Consider the following 22,617-nt stretch of genomic DNA (forward strand, 5'->3'; position numbering starts at 1 on the left):
GATGACAAATACCATTACAAAACAGAGTCCACTAACAGCATGATGTCAGAGATAATGTCGTACGAATCTCCAAGAATCGATCAAACAACATGTTCAGAATACACGGGTGAAAAGGACGTTTTCCCTTGGAGCGCGGCTTGGATAACACCTGAAAATAATCATAAAGAAACGTGTTAGATTACAAACAGCATATAATAAAGTCCGAGATGTTAAAAATATAATGATATAACGAAAATAGTACAGAAAACTCTCAGACAGGCTTACTGCAAGGGCATATATAGAAATATTACAAATTACAGCAACAGATAAATGTAAAAATAATAATGGCTGTATGAAGACATTTTGGACCTAAACCAATCGCAGAAAGACAGGTCTAACAACCATTGCCTTAAATATAGTGGACTGCTTTCTAATAAACATGAAGACATTGCATGAAGACACTCGAGCAACGGGACGAAGAGAAATGGGACTTGCAACGGTGTTCATAATAACAAGTGACAATAGTCATTGGCCTTGAAGACACAGTGCACCTCACGCATTCCAGATCCTAAAGTCAAAACCAAAATACCACAACCTGTATTCTGCCAGCAAACAATCAGGTGCTGAAACGAAGTGCCACCTTCCATCGCGTCAGTTGCCAATGTTGTTTGATCAGACCAATGTTCGTCAGCTGGTCTGTCACCTTATTGCTAGGAGGTACTCATTACATTTGTTACTACTCGGTCATCTCAGGCATATTTTTCTATAACAGTCAGTGATCTGATTGGCACTCGGTAGTCTGCCGTGAAACCACCGTGCAAAAAATTCAGACAACTAAAGGCTGGATGTATCCTTACCATTGGTTAAGGTCTCTGTCAAAAAAGTCATTGCGTTTTATATAACGATGGAAAACAATTAGTAATTTACATCACTCTGTGCTCGTCACCATCGTTTTCGAGTTACATGGAGCAAGGAATCACTAACCGGAAAGCTCAGAGACTCGAGTCAGATATGATATTCAGAGCCATGTCGTAACTTGACAATGAGATACACACAACAGTATATACGACACTGCATGCGCCAGCATATAAAATACAAGTCTGCAATATATGATTGAAATGCAAATTGTGAAGCTCAATTCCTTTTAGCTTTTAAATGAGTACTGGGATTCAATAGGATGGTACGCAATATGCAGAAAAAATGGCGTTATTTTGTACGCAGACCCTCAAAGTAGTTCAATAGTATTTGTTTAGAAGGATTCGGGTAGAAAAAGAGTACTCGATCATTCGATTCGCGAAGGAAAATGAGTGCAACCCTCAGTTATGGTATTAACGTGTGTTTTCATGGTATTATTGGTATAACGCATTTGCCATGAATATACATGTAGCTGCATCGTCTTAGTCTCCTTACACACACTCCGGTCCAGATAATATCTGCCATTCTTGGAAATTCCAAAACCCATGTAATTATATAATGTATCGTTCCCTATTTTAATTCTCGTACACCAGAGTGATGATGCTATGAATACAACAGATTTATCATTGTCAAACCTCTGATGAAAACAAATTCCCATTATCTAACTGTATTTTGTTTTTCAATTGAATTTCGCCCCTCTTTAGGTAGTCGATATTCAGGACGAAGCTCGTGTATGCTGGCAGTGGGTCATGAGGTAAAAGGTAATTAAGTGGCAAAACAGTCAGTATGGTCTTCGGCATTTTCTAACGTCCATTGTGACTGTTTCTGCGATTTCTGCAACGGACTGCCCACCAATTTCCCCGTTTCGTTTGCCATGGTAACATTTCGAGAATCAATTTTTTTATGAGTAATAATAATTATAATAATAATTGTATGAGGAAATATGTATTTTGCGAACTAGCAACTGACGCTTGACGAAGTTTACCTCTATCGATTAAAATCGAAAACAACTTTTTGAAAAGGGAAATAACCACTGAATAGTTAACGATTATAGTATAGTACGGTGTAGCCGATAAACCTTTTAATCGATTATCAAAATTAGCGCCAAATTTGTGTATTGAAACTGACAACAAAGGAGAAAGTAAGATATATTATGCCGCTAATCTCTGTTCTTGGTTTGTCATGTTGTAAAAAAAAAAACAATGTTTTCCTTTTTTGCGTAAGATATGCTGTGAAAAAATGAAATAACCTGCTTTTGATTGGAATGTATCCCCGAAGTTCTATAAACAGTTCAAGGATAGCTTTTATCTTTTTACTTTTTTTATTGTTCGACGTGTTAATTATTATCGAGGAATTGAGTAGCTCGTTTCAGACTCGTTTGAAGCTGAGTAACATGTGGCCGAAAACTTGTGATTTTTTAGCGTTTAGAATAAATGTTGGCTCTGATCACTAGATTACCCTTAGTGTCAAGCCTAGTCTAAAATAATAGACGTGTTATACAGGATTCTTCCAATCCCTAATATCTAAACAGGTTTGTGCAAAAACCGGGGGTGTTTTGAAAAATATTGAAATTGTATGAAGTGAAGTATTTTATGGTTGAAATTGATCATAAAAGGTTTATATTTATATTTTACCATGTAAGGCCAAAAAAAAAAATAGGTTCGTTTCCGGTCTCCTTCCCAAAAAAAAGAGGGTAGGTAGGTAGGCATTTTTTTATTTATTTTTTTTGTTTTTTTTGGGGGGGGGGAAGTGATCTAGAATAGAAGGCGGCTGACTTTTATTCAAAAACAACCATATTAACTGCGTATGAGACAATTTTAAAAGGTACTAAAGCATAAAATGTAAATACAAGTCCATTCATTTATTAAGAACTGTATAATGTGTATTAATTATAATGTATAGATATACATTTTCTAGAATATAAATGCATGTATTGTTGAACATGTTTGTCTGTATGACAGATGTCGAAAAAGAGTGCCTCAGATTTGTCAATTTTTCATATTTACCAATTTCACATTTGTGCTATAATGCTATTCTTATATTTGATAGAATATTAAAATTCCAAACATTGTCAGAAGCTGTTTTTGTCACTTCAATGATCTCCGAAGTACACCTGACCCGTGTTCACAAAGCGTTTCCATTCTCAACTGAATTAAGAGTATGAAACTTAATTTCTTATTTAAATCTCAAAAATATGTTTAGTACTAAATTTAAGACACTAACTATTTGAAAGTGATACCGTAATTCACCTAAGAGTTCGGACACCTTAAATTAATTATTTTTTTCGCTGTCCGAAAACATAGAAAATTACCATTTTTACATTTTATTTACATGTTTGTTTAACCTGCCTTTTTTCTTCATGTTTGCATTTTACCACTTATTAATTTATCCGTAGTAATCAATGGTCATAAACTTATTTATTAAGCCTGTAGTGAAAATCCTTCATCAAGTTAATTAACACCATTTTATACATGCATTGAACTGAATAAACACATTCTATCGGCTTCAGATCAAAGAGTCACACTGTGTGACGTCACATAACTTACAGTTATACCCACGAGGATCTCGTGGAGAGCATGGACATTGCTATGCAGGATTAATATATAACTGTATGATTATTGACTGACGAACTCGACATGGGTGCCGCCATTTTAATAGACTGCTTATCAAATTACCGAATTCGAAATGAGACCAAAGAATTAACGGAAAGGAAGTACCGAAAAGTACTAAATATGCGCGCAGTTAACTTTTACACCAATAAAAAGTATAGGGTCGGCGCGGAAATAAGAGGGTCGGTCGGGCGACCGGAAACAGACCTATTTTTTTTTTTTGGCCTAAGTAAAAAGTTATTTTGCACAAAACAAGCATTTAATGCATTAAAACACATTAATTACCTTACCAATAAAACGAAAGTTGACTGACACAGACAACAATTATGCCAAGCGGAACAACTCGACCCAATCGTAATAACTCTGTCATCTCCGACAAGCTTCGAGATAGACCTGGTAAATACAACGACCCAATCGTAATAACTCTTTCATCTCCGACAACCTTCGAGATGGACCTCGTAAATACAATCATAACAACTCAGCCGTGGCCGAAATGTTCCGATTGTTTTATAATTGTGCCCTGAAGCCTTGGAGGTGCCCTTCATGTATATATCGTGATGTTTTGACTGAAAGAAATGAAGAAAACCTGTCAAACTCATAATTATTCGTTGGATATTTATTTTTTGTGTACGGAACTAATATAAAAGTAACATAATTTGGTAATATTTCTTGTTTTTATGATAACTAATAGACGCAATATGCTTCAGCCCGGAATCCCGATCGGAATAACTACCCACTTTTCATACAATACAATTAGGCCTAATTTTTTTTTATTTGGTTAGGGTTACATCCTTTTCAAAAATAGGTAGGGTAGGTAGGCTTTTTTTTATCTTTTTTTTTTATAAGGCTTTATATAAGAATATCATTTTCATCATTGGAGAATGTTGTTAAAGTTATCTTCTGTATAAGCATTTAAGGTTTAAACTACATATTGAAAAGCAATTTTTGGTTTTTCATTTTTTTTTCAAACTGACTATAAAAACGGTAGGGTCGGCGCCTATTCTGTAGGTAGGGTCGGGTAACCCGAACCAAATGTATTTTTTTTTTAGGCCTTAGTACGTGAAGGATTTGCCATATCAAAAATCGTAAAAAAAATCTGTCAACGTACAATTATTTGGACTATGTCAAGCCCTGGTATGGTCACCAAAACTTTTAAACATAACATCTCTGGTTATCGCTGCAATCATCCAAATTAATTGAAATATTGAAACCTGTAAAATATAATATAGATGCATTAAGATTATGCTGATATCTTAACTCAAAATTTAATTGGCTTTCAGATCGCACTGAGAACTGAGAAGAGGTCATTCAAGCTGAAAATGATGGAAACCATGGAATGTCCACCATCAAAGAAATTGAAGCAAGGTATTGACATGTAATTAGATTTGGGCCTTACAGTCAAGAATCATGAAAAAAAATGTCTTTAATGATGTAGTTTGTCTGCAAATATTCCTTCTGAGTGTGATAACAAATGTTTTGTGTTGTAGATATGAATATGCATGCTACTTTCATTTTCAGGACGTTTGCCTTTCAAGCCCCTGGATCCTGTTGGCCAGACAAGGCCAGGAGGCACACCACCGGGATGTAAGAAACGCAAACTATCTGACAATGAATCTCCCAGTGCTAAACAGATCCGCACCAGTGTAACTTCCCTTCCTAACAACAAGCTACCAAGTAATGAATGTGATCATGAGGTTAGTAGCAGCTCGGAGGCTGAAGTTGCACTCGAAAACCCACTTTTGAAGCCTGGGAAAAAGTTGAACACACTGGACAAATTCTTTGCAAAAAAGCAACCTAATTCAGACCAAGGGGAGATATCTTCCACCAATCAAATTGAGATTGATCTTACCGATGATGTTAATGAGGAAAGTGAAGATAATTCTACAAAGAAAGTAAATGAAAATGACATTGAATCCAAGACGTCAACAAATGTTGCAAAAGGTGATAATAATGATAACCATTCTGTGAATGATGAGAAGAAAGAACAAGTGGCAGAGAAAAACGATGATTCCAAAGATAGCACTGACAATAAGGAAAATGATGATGATGGTGTGGGTGAAGTATCCTTTATTCAGGACTCATCAGTCTGTGAAGATGCTCTTAAGACACCTGCCAAAGAAAAAGGGCTGGAGTCAATCTTTAATGTAAGTTACCAAAGAATTAGATTATTCTAAGCCTATGCTCCTAGTCTCATTAAGTTAGCAAATAGCCATTTACTTATTTGTCTGACACTGATGTATTACTTTATCATTTACTGTACTCTTTGTTGTCTGAAGATCAATTTCTATTTCTTATATTTCAATAACTGTTAATATCTGTTAAAAACCGAACAGGTGAATATTATTCTGAGATAAAAATGCTTTTCATTTGATCCATGTTGTAAAGTAAGCCTGTTTTCAGACTCCTGCAGCTAGTGGTGACTCGGCTTCCTCAACCCCTGCACAAAACTCTGCATCAGGAAGTGAATGCACTCAAAGTCTGTCCGACAAAAAGAAATCCAAGTCTGTAAGTAAACACTTACTAAGAAGGAATGTAAACAGAAACCCATTTGTAGCAAAGGGTATCACTATTGACATAATTGTATATGTTGAAGAATGAAAGATTATGAGATACAATAATAAAGATGTTTTTGAGGGCACTGACAGTAGTTCCACAAATACCCATGATGTTTGCTATGTACAGTGAATGTCTGCGTAAAATATCTCTTTTAAGGACATTATGGCTGTGCAAAAACTAAAATGAAATTTGGAATACCCATGTAGTTTAATACAGTACAGTGCCTAAACGAATATGAGCCCTTGCAGAAATATATATTGAAATTGCTCATTTTAGATGTCTGAGAGCAAAAAGAAGGAGCGTGACGAGCAGCGGCAGCGGGCAAAGGAGGAAAAAGAACGTGAACGGGAGGAGAGAAAGAAAGAGAAGGAACGCGAGCGTGAAGAAAAGAAACGTGAACTCACGGAGAAAAAAAAGCAGAAAGAGGAACAGAAGGAGAAGGAAAAGGCTGAGAAGGAGAAAGCTAGACTTGAAGAGAAGGTATTGGAGGGGTTTGGGTATTAATGCGCGATGGCTAGTAACTAAAAAGTGCTGGAACAGACCACAGGACTTTTAGACAGTAATTGATTTCAAAATGATTTACAAGGCAAAATAATTGTCCAGTTCTTATCAAGGACACTGTTTTAGCTTCTTCTTTTCCACAGAATATAGTCCAGATAATGGAATAACCTTTGTGTCGTTGTGTGTGTTCGGTTTATAAAGGCAATTTGTTGCATCTACTTGTGTACAGGACTCAAGGATGCATATTGTTTATGTTAGCTCTTCCTGAATGTAAGCATATGAGTAATTGCATAATCCATGGAACTGGATGTGATTTCAGGGGCATTCAACACTTACTTTCACAGCTTTGTGCATGTATTATTCTGTGTAGGCTTGTTATTATTAATTTTATACAAATTCTGCACGCTTAACATCCACTTGCAGGAAAAGAAAGAAAAAGAGCGACAAGACAAGTTGAAACAAAAGGAGGAAGAAAAACGAATGAAAGATAAAGAAAATGAGTAAGATTTAAACATGTAATTTTAAGTAAGAACATTTTAGTAAACGTCACTAAGACTTTCTTTTTACCACAGTTAGCATTAAGAGAGCTGAGGTATTGATCTCTGTGATCAAATTGAGACACTTTCAGTTGTCTAAACTGCTTCAAACAGTTTTAGAAAGCAATCTAGACCTTTTTACCTGAAGCAACGGGGTTGGAACAAGCCTAGATCTGTACTGTCATTGGTCAAAATTAGCACAAGTCTGAAATATGAGTTTACCTTGTAGTGTAAGAAAGTCCTATTGATCCTAAAGTCAACTTAATTGATCTGAAATGACTATTGTGCGCATCTTGAATGATCAGTTTTTCTTAAATGAAAACAATGCACCTTACAGGGCAAAGCTTGAAGAGAAGAGACAGAAGGAGGAAGAGAGGAAAAAGAAAGACGAGGAAAAACGCAAGGAGGAAGAAGAAAAGGTTTGTGGTTACTCTAAACCAAGTTTTTTTGATTGATTTTGAAGACAGCTATAAACTGATGTAGATCGCCATTCAGTGTTTTTCCCTGAATGTTTGTGTTCTTGTCTACGATTATAATAAGTCACCAGAACTTTACCCCATGCGTGTATTGTAAGTTGTGGCAAAGCAAACACTTTTATCATTATAATTTATTGGACTGTAAATTTTAGCTTCGACTTTCCACACCAATAATTATTTTCCTTTTAATCAGAGTTTATTAAGAAAGAAGAAGAATCACTTTTCAAACTTTTAATTCTTTGATGCGAGTTTAACATTTAAAAGTGGTCTAAATAATATCCAGAAGAAAAAAGTCCCTGGTACAAAACAACATTCATTTATTTACCAAACAGAGCACCGTTAAAAACAAAGAAGAAGAATCACTTTTCAAACTTTTAATTCTTTGATGCGAGTTTAACATCCAAAAGTGGTCTAAATAATATCCAGTAGAAAAAAGTCCCTGGTACAAAACAACATTCATTTATTTACCAAACAGAGCACCGTTAAAAACGGTGCAAATATGAATGAGTGAAATCGTGACAGTTTATTCTCCATGAACAGCACCGTTCAAAAAGGCGGGAAAATTAAAATGGTGCAAAAAGAACAGTGCAACTTAATGCTCCAATGTATAAGAAATGTGTTTATCATATATATACAACAAATAAATCGTGATATTCGCAACATAAGTGATAAATATATAGGTTCAGTAAATGCATGTATTGATAAATATGTAGGTTGAACAAAAACATGAATTGGTAAAATTTAAACTTGGTGATAATTTTCAGCAAAAGCTCAAAGAGAAGAAAGCTGAGAAATTCAAAGGTTTTTTCATACAGAAGGATCCTTCCAGCTCACCTCCAAAGGTTTGTAGTGCTTGTTTTAAAGTTTAACTTTCAAATTAGTAGACCCTATTAACTGAAATTGTTGTTTCCAAGTTCAGGTATATGCATAGTAACCTTATTTCTACACATTACGTGAATAAACCTTGTGGTATATTAACCTTACAATTATGAACAATCAAAATTTTAGTTAGACACATTCAATCTCTTCTTTTGCAACTATGTTACAAAAAAAGGTAATGTCCCAAAAAAACTTTTGGTTCGGGTAACCCGCTCATATAAATAGGCACAGACCCTCCCGCTTTTATAGTCTGTTGGCATGAAGTTTGAAAACCTTTCAAGCTTTATACAGAATTTTTCTTAAAGGCCATTTCCCAATGATGCCAAATAGTCCTTACTGTTACATAAAGCCTATTAAAGCTTACCTACCCTACCTGTTTCTGAAAAGGATGTACCCAGGTAACTCTTACCAAACATTCATGTTTTGCCTTACCAATTTTGGTCTTAAAAATGAATTTTTTGCTCCATGCCTAGAGGGTCATTGGAACAATATATCCCAAATTGAGTATTCCCATTTCACTAAATTTTATCATTTAATCTCTTGTAATGTGGGGTTTTCATACCTTTTTTCTCCTCAGCCTAATGAAGTGAAGGAAGGATTATTCATGCCGTTCGAGTGTATGCCCCACATGAAGCTTGCTCCGTCCACCCGTAGACAACCCCTGACCCATGATGCCCGCACACAGCTGGACAAACTTCTCAACACACAGGTGATGGGCAGGAAGTGTATTCAAGTGGTAGAAATTAGAAAATGTTCACAGGTCCTGTACTGGGCAAATGATTTTGTCAGCTTGCTCAGTCAGAATTTTATAAAAATCGTTTTATAAAAATGAGGTTTGTTTTCCCAAAGTCTCATTTTAAAGACTGATATTAACTTTTTTCTGACAGAAAATAACATCTTTTGTTATATTCATCATCTTATATAATTTATTGAATGTTTACAACTCGGATAAATTCATCTTTTATATGTTTTCCTAGTAATTAGGAAAGTAAAATGTTGTGAGTGAAATGTGTCATTATACTAGAAGTGTTATTTTTCTATTCAGATCTGTGATAAAACCTATGTGAAGTCATTGAAATCTGCGGAGTTTGTTCCTGGGAAGTCTTTAAAGACATGGCCAAGGTTTGTGCTTCCATTGAGCTTGTAGTAAATATGCTTAATTTGCATATTTAACAAACATTAGACTGGGTATTCCAGCTGTGTATTGTAGCCCCATAAATTCCTTTCTAATTAGTCTACTGTTTATTATCAGTATCTTGTAAGGAGTTATGTCGCCAGTTGACATGTGGAATACACAGGCTCAATAGGCTGGCTACAGAGGGCTTCAAGCTACGCAGGAAGGCTACAAATAGGAGATTGTTTAAACTTAAATGCCCTTTAATGACTACTGCATTACGGTAGTGTCCAAGTTCAGGTTGAGGTGTAAGTTTCACTTGCAAATTTTAACTATCCAAGAGGTCATTGTAGATATATCTGGGAGTTGTGCTTATCTCCAAAAGAACTACACTTACACTTATGAATCTTCATGGGTTTGTTGGTCAACATGGGCTGATGTTCACTTGAAATTTCTTTCACAAATTACTCTGACAAGAGTTATGGCACTTGGTAAAAATGGACTGGAAAACTGTCACATGTAGCACCAAAGGTATTGCAACTTCACTGATGAATAGTAATGTTTGATAGCCCAGGCTGTTGTGCATGTGTCATTACTTTCACATTTCTCTTGGATATTCCTCAACAAGACAATTTAACCATTCCTGTGCCCAGGCAGCCTCTCGGGATAATCTTCCTGACTGAGTAACTCTAGTTAACACAGGTTTGAGCCTTCACCTTTCTCAAAACTAAACAGACATCAAGATTCATTGGACTCATTGATAACTTCTGTCCTTAATGCTTTCTACAGGAAGCCTGAAGAAGACGATGATGTAGAGATGCTGTCACATGACGCAGAGACAATCAAAAAGGTCACTCACCGTGTAAAGTTTCTCAAGTTCCGGGAGAATAATAGGCCTGCTTACTATGGCACCTGGAGCAAAATCAGCAGAAAACTGTCAGCCAGGAACCCCTTCAGGCAGGATGAGGTCAGTAGTGCAGAACATGTTACAGATCTAAACATTAAGGATTGAGAGATTTCACACTTTAGTACTTGCTTTAATGCTTGCATCACATTTATTTTTGAAACAGATTTTTTTTTAAATGTTCAGTATTTCTCAAGTTATTTCTCCAATCTGAAACCTCAAAGAGAGTTGAATACACTTTAATTGTTTTCTCTAATTATTTTAAATTAAGTGGTACTGGAACTTTAACTTGAAAATAGACTTCAGAAGCCCCCTACTTTGTGCGTGTTCCAGGAGTTGTTAGATTACGAGGTTGACTCTGATGATGAATGGGAGGAGGAGGAGCCTGGAGAATCTGTCTCCTCTGACGAGGTAGGGGGATTGTATTTATTTGATAGTTAAATATAATGCAAATATTTTACTAAAATAAAGTTTAACATTGAATCATACTGAAACATGTAAAAGTTTTGTGTGTACAGTTATGCGATGCATGAAGATAAAACTGGACATTAATGATCATATGGGTTTTCATCGAAGATACAGCTTACCGTAAATGACTGGTTATAAGACGATAGGGGTTATAAGACGCAGGCCAAAAAATCTGTGAAAAACTCGAGAAAAAAAACTTAATCTATGTTTTGAGTTTTAGGATGCATAGAAAAAATGTAAAAATCATCTGCCAATATCGGCCACCATGTTTTTTGACAGTGATGAAATTTTTGTTTTCCGTGAAAATGGCGATGGTTATTTTAAACCATACAATACTAATACAAAGCAAATTATTCTTTCTGATCGATAACCTGTTGAGAATGAAAAGTTCTGTAAAGCAAAAACCTTATATTGTATGTGTTTCTTCTCAAAATGTCAACGCCTACTGGAAAGTATAAAGAACGTGGCAAAGTGCGAAAAAACAAGACCATAATCGCAACAGTTTGTACTATTGGTATATTAAACTGCTTAAAGGCAGTGCAAGTTTTTCACACCTTATCATACCACTGACAAAAAATGTTTCGACAGTGGTCAGCTTTGCTTCTTTATATGCATGTTTAATTAATGTTATATACAAAATAATATTTAATAATTTTACTCGTACAATAATTTTTTTTTTAATAAATGTCTTGCGATACACCGTATCCCAATCTTCAACTGCAGTTTTAACCCGTATAAACTTGATCGATATGACACGAGTAATATCCCTTTCTACATAAATCTAAACAAACTTTCGGCCTGAAATCGACCTCAGAAAAAAATGCCAAAATCTTGTTACTGGTTGTAAGACGCAGGCATTTTTTTTTTACATCAGAATCGGAGGGAAAAAAGTGCGTCTTATAAACAGTCATTTTTGGTAATCTAGTAATTGTACATGTATCTGTATTGACAATTGTGTTTATATAAATTAAGTCAAACATAAACGGTGAGATTCTTTTTGTCCTCCAGGAGGATGGTGATGAGGAGAAGGTTATGGAGGACATGGATCCAGACGCGGACGACTGGATGGTGCCTCATGGGTACCTCTCTGATGACGAGGGACTCAAGGATGAGGAGGAGGTAGTGTGAAATTCTGTTGACATTTATACATTATGACCCAAACATTTTTGCGCCATGCGACTTAAAGCTACAAAAAAGGGTTATAAACTTCACTTAGAATATTGCATTAAGCATACGAGTGTGTTTTTTATAGAATAAAACTAAAAGCAATATTGTCACAGCCATGATTTGTCACTTTGTGACATTGTTTTGCTCACAGCTGGTGAACAAATCATGAATGATGCAAGTTGGTCATAAGTCTGAAACAGGAGGATTTTAACTATTTAATTACATGTTTACAATAATGGGCAAGTTCACATCCTATGTGTCCCTATGCCAGGTTGACCAAGCCAGCAAGCAGGACCTGCAGCGTGTGCGGCAGGCTGCGTGGGAGAGCGAGTTGAAGCGGCAAGCAAAACCCCTCAAGATGATCGCCATCGGGTGTGTGTGGGAGGCAGACAACACAACCACCATCGCTGCACAGCAGCTAGAAACACTCCTCAAGTTTAAGGTAGGTCAAGACAAAGTCAGACACTAAGAAAATCTGTTAGTGTTAATACTATTGTAAATCGTAAAAATTAACTCTGTTGAAATAGTTGTGCAGTTTGATTCAGATTTATCATAATTTGTTTGCTCAAAATGGGCAGATAATGCACAGTTTATGCAAAAGTTGAGATTATTGGTAGATCTGGCAGTAGCAAGTTTATTATCATCTGTACTTGTGTTCAATTATAAAATGTTACAGTCGTCAAAATGATACTTTCAAACAGAAGAAGCCTGAACTCTTACATTTGTTTTTGATATCAATCATTTGTAATAACTGATAAGCCCTGCATTTTACCAGTGCTGGGCACATGCTAATTTAAACTCCAGATGTCATATTAAAAACAGGTTTTGCACAAGTTCACATAAAAAAATCGTCCACCTGCATATGCTCTGTCCTTATCTTCCTTCAAAGACTTGGCTGAATAAAAAAATATCTTTGGATGTTTGCATACGTCAGTAAATTTGTCCTATCTGCAATCGGTAGGAAACATAAACAGTTTGTGTATACAACGTGATAAATTGCGTCATAAATGCTACGTCGGAAGGCAATATTTTGCTTTGAAGACTTTAAACAAAGATAACTTTACTCTTCTTTTGCCATTTTAAATGAAACAAAGCACATTCTGCGACGCTTACGGACACCCGCCTTTTGTCATTTACCAGGGTTTGATTGAGAGTTTAGTTTCTGAAAACACTTTGACAAACCTTTGCACAATACCACCACCAAAGGTTTGTCGAAGTGTCTGAGGAAACTAATAACCTGATCAAACTAATGTTTCACATCAATTGTGCTTTTTTTTCTGCTCCTGTTTGTTCCCTGTACTACTGTGTTTTTCTCTCTCCCATAGGCGGTTTGTCTCATGGAGGGTCCTATAGACACTAGCCTGACTGGCAGTTCCAAAAATGACAGAACACAGACCTCAGGGGATGCAGGGGAGGGGAAAACACGACTTAGCCTCAAGGCAAAGGCCGTCCCTGAAGAAGGTAACTAACCTGAGTAGATACCATGTACTGGTGTAATGTAATGGATAAAGTCTGACCCCATTTCACTATATACCTTAGTACCTTGTTTTTGATGACATACACTTTACTAAAATAAAATTATGACTTTTTCTTAGGGCAGTTCCTGAATTAAGTGTATGGGGATGGGATACTAGTAGAAGGCAATGTTTGAAAAACCCTACCACTCGTATGTTAACATGTCTATATAGTAAATGGGCTTTAAAAGCTAGTTGACATTGGAGAATACTGAAATTGATGAATTTTATACAAGCAATTGCACTAGAAAGGGAAAAAAAGTATTTGAATTTATAAAAAGCAATTGTCATGTTGTGTATTTACAGGTATGACAGATCTAATCCGACTGGTGCATGGCAACCCAATGGGCATGAAAAACATGGTGAAAGAATTCCAGCATTTCTGGCAGAAAAAAGTGAGTCAGGACAGCACTGGGACTGACCAATCAGAACCTGCAAAATTGGACAACAGTAATGGCAAATCTGATGCCAAATCAGCAAACCTTGAAACTAGTATGGAGGTTGGTGAGAAAGGTGATAAGGTGGAGAAGTCTGGCCCGGATGATGGCAAGGTGGAGACCCAGGATAATCTGATCATCTCTAAGAGACAGCTGGATAAAAAGATACTGGCTATTGCTTGTAGGGAGAAGAGACCTGATCACAAGAAGGTTTGCTGGTATGTTAATGCTGACATCTTAAAACAGTATGGGATGGAAGATATTCAGCTTCCAAACAGCTGGGAATATGTTAAAGTTAAGGCACCCACTTGGGCTCGCGAGAAAACGCCTGCTCCAAAACCTGAGGAGACAGCGACACCTAAAGCACCACCGTCTGTGCCGAAGATAATGCAGTTTGCTCAGCCTATGTCTCCTGCCCAGATACAGGCCATGGGAACTGTAGCAAACAAGGATGCAAATAAGGAAAGCAAGCAGGAGGAAGATGAAAAGCCTGTGAAAGAAGTGATGGAGATTTCAGCTGGTGAAAACCCTGCAGAGAATACGCCATCTAAACCTGTCGTCCCTCCAGATCAGCGAAGCATCATTGACATGTTCTCACCAGCTGCGAGAAAAGCTCTGAATAGTTCTAAAAAAAAATCTAGTCCAAATATGAAAAAAACCTCTGGTTCTATACAAGAGAAGAGTGCCAAAGAAAAGGCTGATGCACAGTCAAGCAATGAAAAGACGCCGGCCAAACATACGACCCCGAAAGCTGGGATGTCCCCTGGCTTGAACCTGCTGAATAACATGATGTCTTCTCCGGAGCTGATGAAAAAATCGCCGAAACAAGCCACACTGGAGGCTAGGAGTGAAAGCACAACAGAGGAACCTATGGATGTTGATATAATTGTGCTGGATTAGGAAGTGTGTTTTTCATACTTTTTGAATGGCTTTAATGAAAGAAACGATCTAAGTGGGTTAAATAAAAGGTATGGTGTAAAAGGACAGTGTAATGGTCAATGAACTATTCATTTGCAAACTTGTTTGGACGAGAATGTCTTCGATGTTAGTTGATTTGAACAGCATCTGGAGTTTATCCTATGTGATTGTATAGGCGGTAGTAGAATTATTTTAATAAATTACATTATTATTTATGCTGTAATTGTGGATTCTACCGGTATACAAATGTTTTGTGGTTATTTATGAAAGAATATTTTATGCAATTATGCAGAACAGTGGTAAATCATGAATTATTTATTATTAACTAATTAGATAAAATATCGAATACAATGTACGAGTAATTTTAACTTATTGGATAATTGTTGTTATATATATGTATTTGGTAACTATGGTATTGTTATCCTAGGCTTTTGAAGAAAGCCATCGCACTTGTTCAGCATAATCATGTACACATGTATTTCTGTAGTCTGGAGACTTGCATGCCTCAAACTTACACTTGTTGTATAAACTAAATGATTGGTTCAGTAGCGTTCGTTTACTGGAAAAAAAATTAAAAACAAACACCAACATCTTATCTGGTTTCGTTTGTATAAATAATTATGATAAATAAGCCCATCTGCTTTCAAGGAAAAAGGCTGTTAATTATGTGGTTATCATGTATTGTCATTGTGATGGTATTGCTTTGTGTTTTCATAGTGATGGTGCCATCATTCGAATATTGTCATAGTGATAGCGTTGTCGTCATAATGATGGCGTCATTTTCAGAAGTTGCCATAGTGATGTCGTCTTGATATACCACCGTAGTGATTGTGTTGGCCTTAGACATGTCATACTCATAGTGATGACGTCTTAGTCATAGCGATTGCGTCATCATCTGATATTGTCAGTAACTGCTTTGTCGTCATATGTCAAACTTTGCTAGCATTGTCATCTTACATTATCATGGTCATAGCTAATTATCATATATAATCATAGTGATTGTGTTATCGTCATTAATTGTGACAGTGATGACGTCGTTATATATCGGCCTAGTGAATGCGTCCTCGTATTGTTTCGTCATAGTTATGTCGTCGTTACAACATATTGTCAAATGGATGGTGATGTCTTCATATTATATCAAAATGATTTCAATATATGTTTCCATAGTGAGTACGTTGTCATATATTCTCGTAGTTATGGGATGGTCGTTATATACCGCCTGAGCGATTGCATTGTCGTTAAACATTGTCAGAGTGATCACGTCTTCATCTGGATTCGTCAAAATAATAACATTGTATAATTTTGTCGAATGTGATGGCGTTGTATTACATCGTCTTAGTGATGGCGTCGTCGTCATATATTGTCAGAATGTGATGGCGTTGTAATATATCGTCATAATGATGGTGTCGCCGTCATATATTGTTAGAAAATGATGGTGTTGTAATATATCGTCATAGTGATAGCGTCGTCGTCATATATTGTCAGAATGTGATGGCGTTGTAATATATCGTCATAGTGATAGCGTCGTCGTCATAATTATATTGTCAGAATGTGATGGCGTTGTAATATATCGTCATAATGATGGTGACGTCGTCATATATTGTCAGAATGTGATGGCGTTGTATTACATCGTCATAGTGATGGCGTCGCCGTCATAAATTGTCAGAATGTGATGGCGTTTCTACACACATCATGGAATTTGTCAGAATGTTCGACGTGTGACCATTTCTATACAAATCATGGAATTTGTCCAAACGTTTGACACGTAACCATTTTTACACAAATCATCATGGAATTTGTCAATGTTTTATCTGTGACCATTTCTACACAAATCATCATGAAATTTGTCAGAATGTTTGACATGTGATTATTTCTATACAAATCATCATGGAATTTGTCAGAATGATTGACATGTGACTATTTCTACACAAATCATCATGGAATTTGTCAGAATGTTTGACATGTGATTATTTCTATACAAATCATCATGGAATTTGTCAGAATGATTGACATGTGACTATTTCTACACAAATCATCATGGAATTTGTCAGAATGTTTGACATGTGACTATTTCTACACAAATCATCATGGAATTTGTCAGAATGTTTGACATGTGATCATTTCTATACAAATCATCACGGAATTTGTCAGAATGTTTGACATGTGATTATTTCTATACAAATCATCATGGAATTTGTCAGAATGATTGACATGTGACTATTTCTACACAAATCATCATGGAATTTGTCAGAATGTTTGACATGTGATCATTTCTACACAAATCATCATGGAATTTGTCAGAATGTTTGACATGTGACTATTTCTACACAAATCATCATGGAATTTGTCAGAATGTTTGACATGTGATCATTTCTATACAAATCATCACGGAATTTGTCAGAATGTTTGACATGTGACTATTTCTACACAAATCATCATGGAATTTGTCAGAATGATTGACATGTGATCATTTCTACACAAATCATCATGGAATTTGTCAGAATGTTTGACATGTGATCATTTCTATACAAATCATCATGAAATTTGTCAGAATGATTGACATGTGGCCACTTCTACGCAATCATCATGTAATTTGTCAGAATGATTGACATGTGACCATTTCTACGCAATCATCATGTAATTTGTCAATGTTTTATCTGTGAACAATTCTACCCAAATCATCACGGAATTTGTCAGAATGTTCGACGTGTGACAATAATTAAGGCCAAACCAATTTGGTTTTTCAGTAGGTCAAATAACGGAAACAACTTAATGAGACATCAAAAAAACGGAGACAGAAAAACGGAGACAGAAAAACGGCGATCAATTGTTTAAAACTGGTTAACACTTTTCTTTGGTGATATTTAGTTCATTAAATTGTCAATATTGGCAAACAACTACTATATATAACAAATCATTTACATGTGAACAATGGCACAACTATAACCTGTAGACATTTTTCAAAGTTTTATACACTTGGCTGCATGTCATTAAATTGAAACGGGAAAACTCTTTTGTCACATTGCAACATATGAGGTTGTCTTCGACAAAACACCAGGTCATATCGTAGACAAATATTGATTTTGAAAAAAAAATCTGAAGAAAATTTTTGTCTGCAAAAATCTTCCCAATTATGACCCCTGGGGCGATGTTTGATCAATAGATGCTGCAAATCAAACTTTAATGCTATTATTTTTTAAACGTATGGCTCTGGACCGGTCATGTTGTTCACCGGATTTGAACCGTTTAACCAGCATGCAAGGAACATTCAGGCACATTTACAAAGAAATTGGCATAACGGTCGCAATAGCGAATAGTGACTTTAAAAAATAAAAAAAAAAAAAAACCCAAGTTTTAAAAGCAATGCGCCGACGCATAAAAGAATAACCCTTCATTACCAACTTTTATTGTCAACAAACAAAAGCAAGACTATTTTTAAAAAAATATCCAAATGTTTCATAAAGGTATTTCACAAACCGACATGTGACTGTCTGCACAACCTTTATCGTGCATCTTATGGTCATGGCCATTCAGAATGACACAAAAGTCGTGATGTCGGTCCGGCTCTCCATGTCCCCACAGCCAGAAAGTGGCGCTGATTGGCTCGCCATTTACCCAGGAGAAATTGTCGTCGTGGTCATCATCTGTTGCGCCAATCCAGTAGTCATTGCCTAAAGAAGAGAATAGTTTGGTGTTTTTACGATTTGTTGCGTCGGATCAAGATTTCAATTATCTATAATGAGTTATCGCTAGTGGTTTGCTCTGCCAGCATCAGCATTATGCATTATAACTGGTACGCACTTACACGGGTAAATACTCAATATCCTGTCAGTGCTCTCGCTTTTCACCTAGGCGTTCCGATTCGATTCTCGGTCTTGGCGCCTGTGAGTTTGGTTTGAAGTCACCAAGCCGGACAAGTGGGTTTCCTTCAGGGATTCCGGTTTCCACAACACGAAACCACACTCTCGCCTAATATCGCACCAACGAGAGTGATTAATATACTGTAAGAACTTGTTTCATAATCAATGAAATATAAGTAAGTTTAAACTAAACTAAGATACTAAAACAAATTATATTTACACAAAGTTCGAAACATTTCAAAAATCACCGTCTAGAGTGTGTCTCAAAGCTTCCACTTTCTCGTGCGTGTCGAGGACGACAAGCCGCGCATGGTCTCGTTCACAAACTTTCTCTGCGTTGCTCCATGAGTGTTTGCTGTGTTTGAGGTGCATGCACAAGTGGGTGTCGCCCGTGGACAGCAGGCGATATCCAGCCGCGTGGCACTTCTGCGCTGTAATACGTAGCACGGTCAGACCCTCTGTTTAACTAGTTAAGGACGTTGAGCAGACGGCACGTTTTTTGTGTGAACTGTAAGTTACAAAGATGCATAAAAACTCAGATTGTATAGCATTTCATAACGTTTACTCACTATAACTCAGAGTTGTTGATGATGGAAATGTTGAAGTTGTATGTGAATGTGTCGGTTTCGTTGACGCAGTTGCTGTCGGTGAAGTAAGCATCTGCGAGGTGGCTGTTCGTGTTGTTGACGTTATTGTGATTGGCGTTGTTGAATGCTTTGTTGTTGTGATTGGTGTTGATGTTAACGGGGCTGTTGATATGGACGCAGTTGTCGACGGCGATGTTGATGTAGGCGCCATTGTTGATGGTGAAGTTGATGAATGCGATGTTTGTGTCGACGATATTGTAATAGATGCTGCAGTTGAGTTTATAGTTAAACTTGGCACCGTTGAGGTAGTTGGAACTGGTGTTGTATTCACTGACGTTGCTGTTTTCGGGGAAGTAAAACATATCGATTTCAATTAATTACATCGACCTACGGTATGGTTACGTTAAATACAGGGAATCAGTCTAAATTACCCAAATGTCTCACCAGTACATTGTTTTAATAGACAGGCAGCATCTTGCAGAACGTGTCTTTTATTTCGTGTTTTAGTTAAGTAAAACAAAGTTTAAATTAAGATAGATAGGTGACTTTTATTTCCAAAAAATCACGACCGTACTGTTCGAAGTGTTTAAATGCTTAAATTTGGACTTTAATGTCATACATGTCTGCACAGTACGTAAATTAAGTACTCCAAACCAAAGTTAGGTACTCGTGTTGACCCATGAAGTATCTACTAACTGCAGAGTTCACAGGTCGCTAGACAGGCGGCAGCAGAAAGGAACGGGTCGCCGCAGATGTCCGTATGGGAGGCGCATATTGACGCATCCAGATCCTCGCACGGTCCGTTGGAGTTTCCGCCAAAAGCACGGCCCGCCAGCACGAACACTATTGTGGAAGGTGTATTAGGAAAAAGGAAAGATCAGCCTCTCAAATATTTTTTTTTAAATGCGGTCGATGTAAGTGTTTGTCGAACTGTTCACACTTTAATGAATTTAATCTGGTAGGTGTAATTTCTGTCTGCTTCCTGTCGAAGTATCCGATAATGCACTAGTCAATTGTAACCACTCCCCCTAGGTCCGGGGGTATACCGGGGATAGCGGGGGAAATGGGCCGTGTATTTACCTTACAGGTGGCCCCGCAGTGCCGAGTGACTGTAGTGGTTTGTTTTCGCGTCTAAAATAGCGGGGAATGGACCTTACCTAGGATGTCTCCGGGGTCCGGGGGAATTTTTCGGGGATTTTACTAGCAGTTTGGCTGGACCCAAAGTCAAAGTCCCCGCTGTTCCCCGGACATGGGGGAGGGGGTGTTTGTGGTTACAATTGACTGATTGACTGGTGCATATCGATAAGAGGTGCATCGCTTTTAAAGTGCAATTCTTATTTGTTACTGATACGACCGACACTCAAACACATGTCAGCGAATCATTGTTTTGTTTGATAATTATTACAAAATGTATAATATACATTGACTAGTTCATATCATATTCACAACGTGAAAACTTAAACACCATACCGCTGGAAACCAAATATGTAAAATTGAGTGTGTTCACCTACCGACTATCACGATCATCCTGACGCAATTGAATGAAAGATAACGAGGGTTTGCTCTACTTAGTTCATTGCTTCAAACAGGCCAATCAGAGCCAAGTATATACTGCACTTTATTTTGGTTGTTGGCGTATGCGACTGGGAATGTATGTATATTAGGCAATGACTTCACACTTAATGAATTACAAGTTAACTTAATTTAAACGATAAACTATAAATCGGGTTTATTTTATGTATTACATATTAAATGAACTTATTCCTACCGTCGCTGTTGCTTCCTTGGGGTAAATTCGTAAAATTGTAAAATTTGTAATATTTAGCGGTTTATCGGAAATTCAATCATTGATTGAACATATGTAATTCAAAGCACTGAAAGTGCTTAGGGGCGGTCAGCTTAAAGCTTTCAGCAGTAATGAAACAACTGGTAAATGTAACATGTTAATGTAAATAATATGCCAGGAAGATAGTGAAGCGGACCATACATACTTACTTGTCTGTATTATTCTGAAGGGAAAAAGGGTTACGTCAAGAATGAAGCAATAACACGAAAGACAAAAGTGCATATTGATATAACTTTTATTTAAAAATTGTAAATCTTATCTAGAGAACTTCAATTGAAGAATGTATAAAGCCAAAATGGTTATAAGCAATAACTTTGGTTATATATGTTTTTTTATTGCAATATCATAGAAATACTGAAAGTGGGTTCCATGTCCCTGACAATCCAATATTAAATTAAGATTTATGGCGTGTAATAGAGCAGTCTATTGGCCCATTGCGGAAATGGAAGTGAATATTAATGAAAGTTGAATGAAAGCTAATATGTTAATACAGCAATTGTAGAATTTTCACAGATCAGTTATAATCATTAATAACAACTAGTAACATCACATTAATAACTGGTCACGGTTTAAGTCATTGTCCAGTATTTGTTTCTTGATCTTAAATGGGTCTGTAATTGACTCCAATTTACAATTGCAAAATATAGCATCCACATTTCTTGGGAAAAAATGCGGTGATTACACAACGTTCTGGTGACCTGGCGGTCGTTGCCGACGTTCGTTCGCGTGCAGAACGTGTGTTACTGGATCATTTTCCTAAAATATATTTAACTCAAAGTATAGATTCAAGTTGAAATAAATATATGTAAAGACAAGCATGCTACCTTTTGTGAAATTTTAAAAGTCAGTAACACCAGTGCAGTTATTTATTCTACTGTTACATAGTTTTGTACTCTTTAACAGTAATATTAAGTTGCGAAATTTTTACTTTGGTTTACTTATAATATAAATAAATCGTTGAATTGGTATTATTGTTCAGTTGTATATGACAGTAATTCTTGATAAAGTAAAGATATGTTAAGCATAAGCGTTGGCAGTACCGGCTCGATCGGATGACATCCCCGCCTCAATGCAATTCAATATCACAAACCACATGTCCAAAGAAATTGACACAAACACTTAAAATGCTCGGCTACTCAACTGTTAAATCACTATAGACCACTGCGACAGATCGCCATAGAAAAACAAACGTGGACGGATTCGTGTAATCGATAGTGACAGTGATTGAGTGCCCTTAAAGTATTTAGTTCCATGAATAAAAGTCAAATTTACCAGTTCAACCGTTTGTTTTTAAATGGCGGACGTACACAGATTGGAAAGTCGTACCCCGTGTATAGGTGCTTTATTCTTT

General features: G+C 36.6%; 2 protein-coding genes across 2 annotated transcripts; one reads left to right on the plus strand and one right to left on the minus strand.

Moving 5' to 3' along the window:
• Nucleotides 1-1,988: 1,988 nt before the first annotated feature.
• LOC128226494 (chromatin assembly factor 1 subunit A-like) lies at nt 1,989-16,047 on the plus strand. The gene is made up of 16 exons (XM_052936389.1): nt 1,989-2,035; nt 4,784-4,868; nt 5,022-5,647; nt 5,904-6,008; nt 6,336-6,539; nt 6,984-7,060; nt 7,434-7,515; nt 8,337-8,414; nt 9,029-9,160; nt 9,497-9,573; nt 10,355-10,532; nt 10,803-10,880; nt 11,946-12,056; nt 12,376-12,546; nt 13,430-13,565; nt 13,925-16,047. Exons 2-16 carry the CDS (start codon nt 4,823-4,825, stop codon nt 14,953-14,955), a joined length of 3,132 nt encoding a protein of 1,043 aa, XP_052792349.1. The 5' UTR covers nt 1,989-2,035; nt 4,784-4,822; the 3' UTR covers nt 14,956-16,047.
• A 2,382-nt stretch (nt 16,048-18,429) lies between these two features.
• Nucleotides 18,430-19,631, minus strand: LOC128228038 (hepatic lectin-like). Its single transcript, XM_052939072.1, has 3 exons — nt 19,403-19,631; nt 19,082-19,264; nt 18,430-18,644 (listed from the first exon to the last, which is right to left on the minus strand). Exons 1-3 carry the CDS (start codon nt 19,629-19,631, stop codon nt 18,430-18,432), a joined length of 627 nt encoding a protein of 208 aa, XP_052795032.1.
• Between the last annotated feature and the right edge of the window lie 2,986 nt (nt 19,632-22,617).

The sequence above is a fragment of the Mya arenaria genome, chromosome 3 (assembly GCF_026914265.1).
Source record: "Mya arenaria isolate MELC-2E11 chromosome 3, ASM2691426v1".
Lineage (NCBI taxonomy): Eukaryota > Metazoa > Mollusca > Bivalvia > Myida > Myidae > Mya > Mya arenaria.

Bases quoted from the DNA above. Each gene is read 5' to 3' on its own strand.
- LOC128228038 (XM_052939072.1), bottom strand. From the start codon at position 19,631: ATGGCGCCTACATCAACATCGCCGTCGACAACTGCGTCCATATCAACA. The intron at 19,265-19,402 runs GTGAGTAAACGT...TACGTATTACAG, and splicing joins ATCAACAACTCTGAGTTATA to CGCAGAAGTGCCACGCGGCT. The intron at 18,645-19,081 runs GTGATTTTTGAA...TCTCTTCTTTAG, and splicing joins TTTGAGACACACTCTAGACG to GCAATGACTACTGGATTGGC.
- LOC128226494 (XM_052936389.1), top strand. From the start codon at position 4,823: ATGATGGAAACCATGGAATGTCCACCATCAAAGAAATTGAAGCAAG. The intron at 4,869-5,021 runs GTATTGACATGT...TTTCATTTTCAG, and splicing joins ATCAAAGAAATTGAAGCAAG to GACGTTTGCCTTTCAAGCCC. The intron at 6,009-6,335 runs GTAAGTAAACAC...TGCTCATTTTAG, and splicing joins ACAAAAAGAAATCCAAGTCT to ATGTCTGAGAGCAAAAAGAA.